At 36.2% G+C, this 12,969-nt stretch overlaps 1 protein-coding gene across 2 annotated transcripts; it reads left to right on the forward strand.

The window, feature by feature from the left end:
* Positions 1–2,895: 2,895 nt before the first annotated feature.
* On the forward strand, positions 2,896–8,147 carry LSM6 (LSM6 homolog, U6 small nuclear RNA and mRNA degradation associated). Of its 2 annotated transcripts, none has more exons than XM_039338999.1 (4): positions 2,896–2,938; positions 4,575–4,688; positions 5,766–5,879; positions 7,917–8,147. In XM_039338999.1, exons 2-4 carry the CDS (start codon positions 4,595–4,597, stop codon positions 7,949–7,951), a joined length of 243 nt encoding a protein of 80 aa, XP_039194933.1. In that variant the 5' UTR covers positions 2,896–2,938; positions 4,575–4,594; the 3' UTR covers positions 7,952–8,147. The 2 variants fall into 2 exon arrangements, with proteins under 2 accessions (XP_039194933.1, XP_039194931.1); XM_039338997.1 differs by lacking the exon at positions 2,896–2,938 and adding an exon at positions 2,945–3,388.
* The last annotated feature ends 4,822 nt before the right edge of the window (positions 8,148–12,969 follow it).

Raw genomic sequence — 12,969 nt, forward strand, 5'->3', positions numbered from 1 at the left:
CAAGCACAATGAATTCAGATTACAGTAATGCATACTGTACATCAACTCAGAAATATTTATCCCAATATGCATTCTTTTGCATTTGCTTACACTTCATTGATTGAAGTTGCTCTTAGATTTCAACCAAGTTGATTTGATATAATTGTTTAGAGGAAACTTGCTGAGTAAAAAACATAGTGTTACTGTGCTTTTTCCAGTGTTGAATATTTAATCCCAGCAAAACATGAAAGATCTCTGTTACTTACAAATATTAGCATAAAAGGCACTATCTTAATGCTGAATAGTGTTTCCAGATAAAAGAATGAATGAATGCAGATTACATACAATCCAGTCCATGTAAGTATAACAGTGTAATGTTACTTGGCCTTTCCTCTGAATGCTTCCTGTTGTAAAGACCTTTTTCTTATATGCATCAAACTTCGTATTAGAATCTGACATGTAACCCTGGTGGTTTCTAAAATTCATATTAACCTTTGATAATGAAGTATATTCAGTATCAAGAGAGATTATGTCAAAAAATTTATATTGCCTGATCCAGGTAAATCAGCAGTTTTCAAAAGAAATCTTGCAACCTTTACCTTTCAGATATATATTTTAAATATAGGACTTCCTCCAGATATGCTATTTATATTTTAAATTATTATAATTATATGTTATACACCTGTAATATTTGTCCTTATAAGGAAGGTTGAACTCACTTCTGGCATTTTCATTCATTAGAATTTTCAAAACTTAATTTATTTATTTATTTATTTAATTTTATTTATATGCCACCCAATCCCAAAGGACTCAGGGCGGCGTACAAAATTAAAACAATCATCTAAGAATAAAACAATAAAATAATACAATCATACCGCAAGTCCGATCATATCCCGCCCCCCCCCCGGGGACATCAGCCCCAGGCCTGCCGGAACAGGAGAGTTTTAACGGCTTTCTTAAAGGCCGGCAGGGTGGCAGTTGTTCGAACCTTGGGGGGAAGTTGATTCCGCCAGGTCGGAGCCACCACAGAAAAGGCACTTCCCTGAGGGCCCGCCAGCCGACATTGTCTGGCTGACGGGACCTGAAGGAGGCCCAATCTAGGGGACCTCACCAGTCTCTGGGAACTATGCGGCAGAATGCGGTCCTGTAAGTAACCTGGCCCTATGCCATGAAGGGCTTTAAAGGTGATAACCAACACCTTGAATTGCGTCCGTAGACCCACAGGAAGCCAGTGCAGCTCGCGGAGGATAGGTGACACGTGGGCGTACCTTGGCGCGCCCACAGTCGCTCTCGCGGCTGCATTCTGAACCAACTGCAGCCTCCGAACGCTCTTCAAGGGTAGCCCCATGTAGAGCGCATTACAGTAATCCAGTCTTGAGGTGACAAGGGCATGAGTGACTGTGAGTAAAGCCTCTCGGTCCAGATAAGGCCGGAACTGGTGCACCAGGCGAACCTGGGCAAAGGTCCCCCTGGCCACAGCCGATAGATGTTGTTCCAAATTTAGCTGTGAGTCCAGGAGGACACCCAAGTTGCGTGCCTGCACTGAGGGAGGTAAATTTGCCCCCCCAGGACTAATGATGGACCATCCAGTTGACCTTTGGGAGGCAAGACCCAGAGCCACTCGGTCTTGTCAGGGTTGAGTCTAAGCCTGTTCACCCCCATCCAGACCCTCACATCTTCCAGGCACCGGCACATCACGTCGACTGCTTCACTGAAAGGACACGGGGTGGAGATATATAATTGGGTATCATCCGCGTACTGATGATACCTCACCCCGTGTCGCCGAATGATAGAAAGGCATCCAACAATTTTCAGTTGTTTCCTATGTCACTCATATAATGGGGCAAGGCTCTCATACAAATATAAGTTCCTATTATACAAAGTTATTAATAACAGTAATGTTTCTTCTAGACGAACTGACAGTTCTGGGGACACATTTTCACAGGAGATATAATGCCTAAATATAGGAAGCAGTGGATGCCAAAGACTTTATACTGCATTGGGGATCTCATGCAGACTTACATGGCTATTATGTGGCTGTACAGGACTGGAAGGACTGAATTAGGTCACCAGAAGTTGCTTGCCCCCAATGTTTCTCTGATGTGGATATAAATGATAAAAAACATTCCAACACAGTTTATGCAAGGGACCTTTCTGGCAACTTGTGTCTTCAATCTGAAGATAATTTTTTTTGAGGAAAAATAATTTAAACTATACCTAAGGTATGTTTCTGTTTTCTCTGCTTGTCTTTTTTGTGTATCCTTGACACCATTATTCTAGGAAGCATGCTTTACAGACATACCAGCACCTGGAGTGGACTTCCTGCTTTGCTTGTCAAAGGAACTATTTTTTAAAAAGTGGAAGTTGTTTATTAAACAAGAAGGATATTCAGATGATGCATGAAAAAAAAAGCTTATTATGTAAGAGAAAACAAATCATATGCAAATAATTGGAACAAATCATATGCAAATTAAGAACAATTAAGATATGTTTACTCATATCTCCTCCTTTTGATATATAGTTAAAGTAGATTGTACTAGTTTTTCTTTTATCTCACATGGTTGCCCTTATTCAATTACCTAAGAAAACCACAACAGAATATTTAATTGCTTCCTGATAAACGTCAAATGTGGTGGGTTCGTGGGTATCCAACACTGCTGATTAATCCATTGAATTAAATAAAAAGACTGTGATTTTAACTTATTGCATTTTGTAAGAGAGTAATCTGAACCGATCTCGTACGTGTATATTTATTGGTAAGAAAGCCCCTATAAATTGCGCTAACCCCGATGCCTGCCTCAAACCTATTAGGACACAGAGGTGGGAGGAATTTTGGCCGAGTTTGGCCACCATAGCTGCAGCGCACAGCTGAGAAGTCTTGATTGGTCCGTTGAGCAGCCCATCATCCTTCGTTCGGGGAACTGGCTGAGCTGATTTTAAGGAAGTGGAAGAAACCCGGGTGAGTGAAGGCGGGCAGGAAAGGCACGGACCGTGAGCTGTAGTAGAAGGCGGGGCGGTTCAGGAGCGTTGCCGCCGCTGCCTCCGCCTCCGCTGCTGCTGCTCCTGCGTCTTTTGCGGAAGTTTTTGAATGGCGGTGGCGGCCCTTCATCACAGGCGCTGAGCTTCAGCTTTCTTCTCCGCTCCTCCTGCTTCCTTTCCTTTCCCGCCGCCACCTTTTTCGGGCACGCCGGCCAGGCGCTTGGAACAGACGGGATAGGCTGCAGCACTATTCCCGCGGTGCGCGTTTGAGCCGCCTTTGAGGACGGTGCAACCTCACGGCGCGCAGAATTGGGTCGCTGATAGGATTTCCGCAGATCCGGCTGCAGAAGTAGCGGTTTTCCCCGTTTATTAGCTTGTCGGAAGCGAGTCTGTCGCGCGCGGAATACTTTCGCTGCTAAAGGTCTTACAGGTAGTGCTTATGCTGCCCAGTAAAGAGGTTTTTGTTGTTATTTTTCTGTTTGTCTTCAGAGATATTTGCATCTTAATACTCTTGCCTGACGCTACCCCTCTCCCCCCCCCCGTGTAATAATTGCCGTTGGAAGAAGCTGCAAAATGCTGAAAAAAGTGTTAATTGAAGCTGACATAGAAGTGATGAGTTTGTATGATCTGGAATCAAAAGTAGAAAATGTAGGAAAATCTGAGGCAAAGAATATGGAGGAAAATGATAAACTGGAATATTAGAATGTGGGACTCTAGGAATTCAAGTACATTTCTAGTATATTGTAGCTTTAAATGTACATTGTGGATGGTAGCCTTTTTTTGACCCCATCACTTATTTTGTGAAGCCACAAAGAACTTTATGAAATTTCACCATCATAATTTGATGGCAAAATGAAGAGTTTTGACTGCATGATTCTGCAATTTTGTTAAAATAAAGAAGAAAAGAGATACTTTAAGATCTTTATCATACTTAACTGCTGTGTTAAAAATGTCCTGTAAGAATCACAAGAGACATAGCAGTAGTGAATTATTTCAACTGATATCAGTGCTATGCCTCTTATGGCCCTTAAAGGTTAAAAAAGTATAGGTCCTAAATATAAAGAGGTTGCCTACTTCTGCCTTACATGTTTAGAATAAATATCGTTTTTACTAGCCCCCTGGCTAAACACAGATGTTAGAATTAAAAAGGGCACTGCATTCCTATACAAACTTAGTCAAATATAAGTCAAGTGATTTTAATTTGTCTTAGTCTTAAATATATGGGACTGGAATTGGCCACATATGTTTTGGATTTATTTAAGGGTATACTTTTAATAATATTTTAGGAAACCTACTAAGACCAAATGTAAATATTAAGGTTTGGAGGTTTTTTTTCACTGTGCTTAATTTATTGATTACCAAATGATTCTGTATAAAAATGCATATAGAACACAATTATGTCTGACAATTTTGAATGTTTTCAGCTGCAGATTTAATTGTATATTTAACAGAACTGTGGACAACATGTACTGCTTTGAATATTAGATGATATAGTTGAATATAGTGCTTTTGTGTGGTGACTGGTACTGTAATGTTGAAGTAATAAATATTTTGAGTTTCTTAAAGTTAGCTATGTTTTTGACAAATATTAGATTCCTATTTCTGCTTTTCCATAGAGCACTTGAAAAATAGCAAAATGAGTCTACGGAAACAAACTCCAAGTGATTTCTTGAAGCAAATCATAGGAAGACCAGTTGTTGTGAAATTAAATTCTGGAGTTGATTACCGAGGTATATTCTTCCTGCTTCATCTTCCAACTATGATAGATTTATGTACTCTTTCAAAAATGAAATAGATACAGATTATCCTTAAATAGCCTGTTATTGAAAAATTCTTAATCAAAATTGAATTCTGTATTTATAGGAGTTGTGACATTGTGATTGAAGAAGAAAAAATTATCCATGTGAATGGTTTTATATATCTGTATTATGATCTTTATCTTGATTTGTAACCACCCCAACTTAAAATAGAAATTTTCATCTTGGTTGTGATTCTAAGTCGAGGATTACCTGTACCTGTATATTTAATTTGTCAAAAGATGTATAAATTAAGAATGAAATAAAATTTGTAGAGGATTAGTTTGTTAAGTGTGCCTGAGAAAGTGATGTTATTTCTCATATATTTTTGATCAAAATCTTGATGAATGTCAGAAAACAAATGGCTATGCCTGCTTGGTTGATAAGGAAAGCAACAGCTGTGTATGTCAAGAGAAAGCTAAAACAAATTGAATGCAGCGGGAATGGGTTATTTAAAAAGTGAATGATGTAAAATAAAACTAGATAGGGTCAAGAATGAGAGTGCTGCATGTGGATAGAATACCAAAATGAATAGCATGAAAGAACTATTTTGAGGTGGTTTGGTCATATAGAAAAATACATGATAGAATTGCAAAACAGATACAGTATATTAAAAAAGATTAAATGGCTCATAACCAAGGAAGTAATGTTTAATTAGAGTTGGTGAGAGTCTCAAAAAAAAGTGGTAAATTTAAAGAACAAAAGGGAGTATATAAATTAATTTGAGGATGTAATGTGAAGGATAGTTTATAAAGATAGAAAGATGTGGACAGAGGTAATGGTGTTAATAATTATTTGTAGGTAGGCTCTCTTTTCTCATTTTGTATGTTTAATTTCTTTGGCAGACTATTACATTGTATTAGATAGATAAAAGTAGGGTGGCTGTTGTGTCATAACTAACTTTCATTCTCACTAGCTGTTCATTATATAATGATATCTTTATGTTTAAATTTTAGAACAGTACTAGGCTTGGAAGATTACATTATAATATGTGAATGACTTTAATTCTAGGTGTACTAGCCTGCTTGGATGGCTACATGAATATTGCTCTGGAGCAAACAGAAGAGTATGTAAATGGACAATTGAAAAATAAATATGGAGATGCTTTCATCAGAGGAAATAATGGTAAATATGCTTATTATAAAATAATAGCTTTTAATTATCCAATTAAAACTTTATTGGTTTTATCATTTAAAACCTAACTTTTCTCATCTTGCAGTCTTTGAAATAAAAACAAATTCTAGGAATGAGTAATGTATTAATGCAAGAGTGTTATTTGTTTTTAAAAAGTGTTTATATTTCCCTTACAATTTTTCCTGTTTGCTTTTTAAAACTTTTGTTTCCTTTTGTAATTCCAGTATTGTATAGTTTTGGGGAGGTTGATTTGTTTCAGTGTTCAAGAAGACTAATGAAATTTTCATTATTTTTTCTGGATTTGGAGAAATGAAAGTTGATAGGAAAATTGGAATTTCTTGTGAGTTCAATTTCAGTTAGTTTAAAGATATTGTGATAGGAAAAACTTAAGAAAGGTGTCATTGGGAACATTTTAATACTGGATGGGAGACAATGGGTGAAGCCAGGTAAGATGCATTGGCTGTGGGTACAAGGGACATTAGGATCCAGTAGTTTATCATTAATTCTGGATGGGGTTGCATACCCCAGATGAAGTCATTGCCCAACATGGGTCCTTCTGAACTCATGATTCCTCAAAGAGCAGGTAGCAGTCGTGCTAGCAAAGCCTTTGTGCAACTTTGTTGTGCACCAGTTGTGTTCTTATATGGATCACAAGGCCCTGTTCGTGGTCACTCATGCCCTAGTCATCTCTCAGCTGGATTACTGCAACACACTCTACATGGGTCTACCCTTGAAGGGTATTCAGAAACTGCAGCTAGTTCAGAATGCAGCTGCACACACAATCCTGGGAGCACCTAGGGCTGCACATATAACATTGCTACTGCACAAGTTTCCTTCTGGATCCAATTCAAGGTGTTGGTTGTTAAAGCCTTACATGGCATGGGTTCAGGCTATCTGAGTAGCCATTTTTCCCCAATGGGACTAGTTTGCCCCACTCACACCAGCGGAAGAAGCCTGCTATGGATCCTGTCTGCTGTGAATTCCAGCAGGCGGGTTCAAGGAGAAGAGCTTTTCCGCTATGGCCCCATTCCTGTGGGATACCCTATCACCAGAGGTGAGAACTGCTTCCACCCTTTTGGCTTTGTGGAAGGCTTTTCTGGTTGGCCTGAGAAACCTGAGCAGGACATTCACAGCTGGAGGTGGCTGGCAGGGTGAGAAGACTTCATCCCCATTCCACCCCGCTCTCTAGTTTCAGTATAGTTTTAAAATCTTAATCTATGTAGTTTTAATATTTTAATTATTTTTCTACTTGTTTTATAACTTGTAAGCTGCCCAGAGTCATCTTATAGGGGAGATGGGCAGCATAAAAATGTAATAAGTAAAATGAAATATCTAATTACTTTAGACATATGGCAGAAAGAGGATTGATGAGCATGTTAGATCATTGTGTTAAAAAAAAGAACAGTAAATATATAAATTTGATAAAAATAGGAACTTCCATATTTCATATCTCCCTTCCCCATCCTTAGCCTGGTGCTGCCAAATCGCACACAGAGACTTCCATGGGCCAAATCAATCCTGGAACTGTACTTTATGGATTCTTTCAGTAGTGCAAAAAATTTTCCATAAAAACAAAGGAATTTTTCAATTCTGCCTGCTATGTTATGCTGTAATCACTCTTTCCAAAGGAATCCTGAGATGGTTACAAGAAACTTCCTATTTAAAGTCTTGAATAAAATAAACTTAATAGAACCAGCAGTGTTTAATGGCAGTAATTAAAAACATTAAAGTTCTTTGAAAAAGAAAAAAAAATGACCGGCATCTTACATGCAGTCTAAGCCTGGAGTAAACCATTATCCCATTAATGCCATGGCACAACTTCAGTATTTTTCTGAAAGAAGACAACATTAGGGCCAGCCAAACATATCTCCCTCCCTCCTTCCCTCTCCCTCTCTCCCTCTTTCAAAAATTATTTTGTTATATTCCTGCTCAGTAGTAATAAATGATTTGTGAATTGTAGCTACAATAATTATTGTGCATCTGTCATGAGTTTGTTTAATGTATTATAATTTTTCTCCCTTTAAACAGTTTTATACATAAGTACACAGAAGAGGAGAATGTGAGCCTTTCTGAAGATGGAATATTTCATATTAACTTTTCTTAATAATTGTTTTGTTTCTTCCTTCCATTGTAAAGTTATATAACCTGTATGGAAAGGTTGTTTTTTTTTTTAATGTTAAAACAAAGTAGAACATTTTCCTGTTTCAATGTTGTTTGTATTTTAATTTGGAAAGAAATAAAAAATGGAAAATAGTGTGATTTGTTTAATCTTTAAAGTTATTTTAAAACAGCATATAGTACTCAAATGGTAATAGTTACAAACTGGAGAATAGCTACACTTAAATCTTTTTGACTGCCAAAGTGGGAAGGACGGTCTTCTGAGTTTTCAGTGACTAGATAGGCAAGGTAACATTCCCAATTTTTTAAAAAAAGAGATGGTGAAGTGCTGACTTTTAACTAACAAACATATTAAAGTAGGGAAGGTATGGAAGTTACAAGAAAAATGCAATGGAAAGAAAATCCAGAACTTAATGTGACAGAAAGAAGTAAGCACCACAATTTGTGAGAAGTTATTTTTTTTATTCAGAATCTTGGCAACTTTTTTATATTGTTAAGCACAATTTATTTTGTCTCCTCAACAGGCTTAGGGGCTTCCTAAATCTTATTGATAGGACATAGAATAAGATAAATCTTATTCTAGGACATAGTTATCATGTTTAACATAACATTCAACAACTTAGTGAAGCTCTTATAATTCCATTTTTCTTATTTTCTTAAATCATAATATTCTAATTGTCATTTCAAGACTAACTACAATTGAGATTTTTTTTAATTTTCATTATTACTAACCATTGATTAGACCAGTGTTTCTCAACCTTGGCAACTTTAAGATGGATGGACTTCAACTCCCAGAATTCGCCAGCCAGCACATCCAGTTGTGCTGGCTGGGAATTCTAAGAGTTGAAATCCACCTATCTTAAAGTTGCCAAGGTTGAGAAACGCTGATATGCTGTCCTTCCTTCAACCATTTGTGATTTTGAATTTGGAACACTTAAAAATAAGTGAGTGAATGTAATGGAGTTAACCATACAATTACATGTATTTAGGATGTACTTTACAATTACTTTAAGATTTAAGATCTTTTGTAAATTTCTGTACAATACATGCATAGCTTAAGAAGTGCAATAATTCTCATTTATACTGTAATATAAATAGAAAAGCACAACATCATATTTGATAAATGTAAGCTTAACATTAGATATGCTGCCCCGGTGTGTTGTTTTTATGTTGTAACTGTATCAGACTGTACATCTGATTCCTGACCAAAAGGATAGTTTTCTCAGAATAAAAAATGGATGTAACATCAAACCAAATCTTGATTATGATCATAGACCAGCATAAGGAAGATGGGATACAGTCATTAAAAAAGCATAAAAGATACATCAAGAATGAAAATGTAACTCTCTAAAAAAGTATTATGAGAAGCAAGAAGATATAAAAGATACATAAATTTAAAAATTAAATCTAAAAGGGGTCAGGAGCCTCGGATGGGTATAGAAGAACATAAGGAATTAATATGTGCAAGATTATATCAAATTACAAAGCATTCTTAATATGATGAACCAGGTGCTCATTAAATCTAGTTTATAGTATGGGTTATCCAATGAATTTTGAACACTGCTACACAGAACCTGGTAATGTTTATAGTGGAAGGTTGGTATCTGATAGCAACAGTATGTAAAATTGTCCTGCGTTTGAACGCAGTACAAATACTCCTCAGGTTACAACCATAATGGAGCAAGCTCGTTACAGTTGCAAGTGGTGATGGCTGTTAAACAAGACAACTTAAGGGATGGGGGAGGCCCTAGGAGGCTTAGCGCAGGCCGAGGCTCACCTTCGTTGGGCCTCCTGAGGCATCCTGTGCTCTGTTTCTTGCCTGTTGGAGTCCTTTAGCTTCCTTTCCATCCAGCAACCTAGGGAAAATCAGCTGGCTGATGACCAAAGGGAGATCTCACCAGTGTGATAGCTGGGTAGAAAGGAAGCTGGAGGCTTGACGGTTCCAGCCAATTCACACATGCTTCAATCTGCTTGATTTTCCTTGGGTGGATGAATGGCTGAAGGGACCCAGCAGAGTGGGGTGGGGAGATGCTACAGTCCCCCAGTGGTCAGTTGTAAGGATGAATGCAAGGATGCTGCAGCAGTCATAACTTTGAAATAAGGTCATGAGCTTTTTGGGGGGGGGGGGTCTGTTGTAACTTTGAACAGTCACTAAATGACTTGTAAGTTGAAGACTGCCTGTGATGGTAAGCTAAGGCTAATATGAAAGTCTCTGTAATACAAAAACTAGAGAAGCACATGTTCTCTTGTTTCTATGTGTCCAAAGCTATAGAGGCATTGCCTCTGCGTAAGGAATTTTCTTGGATAGGCTTTCAATGACAACTGAAGGGAGGGCATGACATTGTGCCAGAGTAACGGTCTTTCTCTGCTTAGGTATATCAAGGTTAGTTAAGCCATAGAGAAGGCAGCATACCTGTTGGATTCACCATTAATAAAGTTTGGAGTCTTAGCTATATCCAATTGGTGCTCTGTATCTGCTACATGCTGTTTAATAAGTGCTTTGGCCTGATCCTATCCCATGCTGAGCGAAGTCAAGGATGAGATTTTAATTGCCACTGGCCATTTCTATATGGATTGGAAATCATAGTTAATGGGTCAAAAAATAAATAAAAAAACAATATAGTAAAAAAATAAAAAATATGAAAAGGTTCTCTTTCATCACAAATATAAACAATTTTAATACTTTATCATCTTTTCTTAAAATACAGCAAATGGTCTTTTTTCCTATATCCCATCTCTTACATATAAACAAATGCATAAAACATTTCATTCCTGATATTAGCAAAAGTCCATTAAGGGTTACCATAGATAACAATATATCTATTTTAATCTTAATCAAATAATCTAACTTTGTATTCCTTCCCCTCACTTCTAGACAATCTTGCTTTTCAGTTCCTTCAAATAATGTCACAGAACTTAATTTCACTTTTTCCAGATCAGTCTCTTGGTTCATCATTTGTATATTCCTTTTAATTATGAAGACCTCAACCAGTTTCTTTTTTATATCCAGTGTAATATCTTTTTCCATGTCATTCATGTAGTCAGTTATTTTTAAATCCACTTTCAACTCAGTCTCAATCAGGGCAGGTAATATTTGTTCTCTTATAGTATCTTTTAATCACAGTATATTTATAATGACAGACACTCTTAAAATTAATTTCTGGGTCCATTGTTCAATACTGTATGTCCAATGTTGAAATATTTTGTTTCATTAGTCAGATTTGAGTCTTCTTTTCTTTTAATTGTAATCTTTAGTTACTTCTAGTTCCCTCTAGTGTCCAATATTTAAAGTCTTGTGTTTTTTAATGCATTAAAAGCAAAACTTTTCCAGTGAAAAAAATTCTTTAAAATTAATTCCAAAATCTTATTTCAAAATCATTTGGACCCTTAGACCATTTGTAACTTTCTAAAATCAAGGTTTAAATTATGCTTTTGCCGTATATACCAAAAAAAAATAAGTCCTTAAACTTTTATTTAAAACTTCTGTGAAGCCAGTTTCCTTAAAGGTGCCAACCATGGGTTGAGCAAGATGGATTTTCCTTTGTCTCCCAGAGCTCTAAACCCACCCGAGACTGCTGTTTTGCATTCTGTTCACAGGGAGCAACTGTCTGGAGCACTTGTGGGTGATTTCATGTCATCTCCTTGTCCAAAAAGGAATTATGAAGGCCCAGTCCACTTACCAGCTCTTCATTCTGCCATGGTCATTGGTTCTGACTTTTATGGAGTTGTCTTCAATTTGCCATTTCTTCCCTGGAAATCTGAAAAGAAATATACTATTGAAGATACCATACTGGGAGATTAAACTTGGAGAATATGCAGCAATGGCAAAATTAGTAGCATATAATCACAACGAAAGGCTAACAAAATTTAAGAATGACTTCCATATCAATACACATTACACAGCAAGGCAAATAATCTAGAGTAAAAGATTTGAAATCAGAGATATATGTTTTTTTAACATCTATAAATATTGAACAACAATCAGAGTATGACAAAGAGATTATTGGAAACTAACATTTATCTCAAAATGTTTTAGTAGTTTTTCTTTGTTATGTTGTTAACAAATAGTGGATATTTGGCACTTATTTTGGAAAGTCAGAGATTTAAATTTTATATTGTTAAAATATTGTATTTAATATACTTTAATTGTGTAAGGTTAATTTCTAATCAACTAATAAACAATATGATTAATCTTTAAATTCTAATCAGTGACATACTGAATGCCTACTGTATAAACATGACAATTTCTGTATATACTTAGATATATTATATTCATCTACCAACTTTAATAATAGAAATATTTAAATAAAATATAAATAATATAAACAATTAAGCCAGATTATTCCTAGGTTCTGTTCTCAGAGCTGTTTCTATGTTAGAGAAGCTGTAGTCAAGGAACATGGACAAATGATTTTCCTTATGCTCCAGTGCCTCAAACACCTGTTGTAAAACTTCAGTTAAGACTTGCACTCTTTATTTGTGTTAACAATAGATGTTATGGCTCTGACCTATATTATTGCATGGAAATGACATCATCTAAAAGAGAGATGAGGAATAAGACATTTTCAGGCCTGGATGGAATCAAACTCCTGTTTCCTATATTGCTAGATCTTAATTTCAATATTATTATACAAACCTGGAAGATGAATTGGGCAGGATATGTTTTCCAATGTGCAAAAAAATAAAAATAAATCAGTTCTGTATAGTTGGTGGTAAATGAGAAAATAAAACCCTCTATATACATTTTTTGAAAGAAGTTTCAGATGAAACACTTATAATCTATTATGAACTTAAATTTACATGAAGCAATATCATTTCCCTACACATACATTATGTAATATTGTAGAAACCATTTCTTTGTGATCCTTTTTTTTTCCATGAATGAGTAAAGTGTAAAGAACTAACATGATTAAAACTGGATTTGAGCACTTACTGGCTTCCTGTAGCTATTAAATAATAACAG

Source organism: Crotalus tigris, unplaced genomic scaffold (assembly GCF_016545835.1).
Source record: "Crotalus tigris isolate CLP2741 ecotype Arizona unplaced genomic scaffold, ASM1654583v1 scf7180000017725.2566008, whole genome shotgun sequence".
Taxonomy (NCBI): Eukaryota; Metazoa; Chordata; class Lepidosauria; order Squamata; family Viperidae; genus Crotalus; species Crotalus tigris.

Bases quoted from the DNA above. Each gene is read 5' to 3' on its own strand.
- LSM6 (XM_039338999.1), top strand. From the start codon at position 4,595: ATGAGTCTACGGAAACAAACTCCAAGTGATTTCTTGAAGCAAATCATA. The intron at 4,689-5,765 runs GTATATTCTTCC...CTTTAATTCTAG, and splicing joins TTCTGGAGTTGATTACCGAG to GTGTACTAGCCTGCTTGGAT. The intron at 5,880-7,916 runs GTAAATATGCTT...CCCTTTAAACAG, and splicing joins TTTCATCAGAGGAAATAATG to TTTTATACATAAGTACACAG.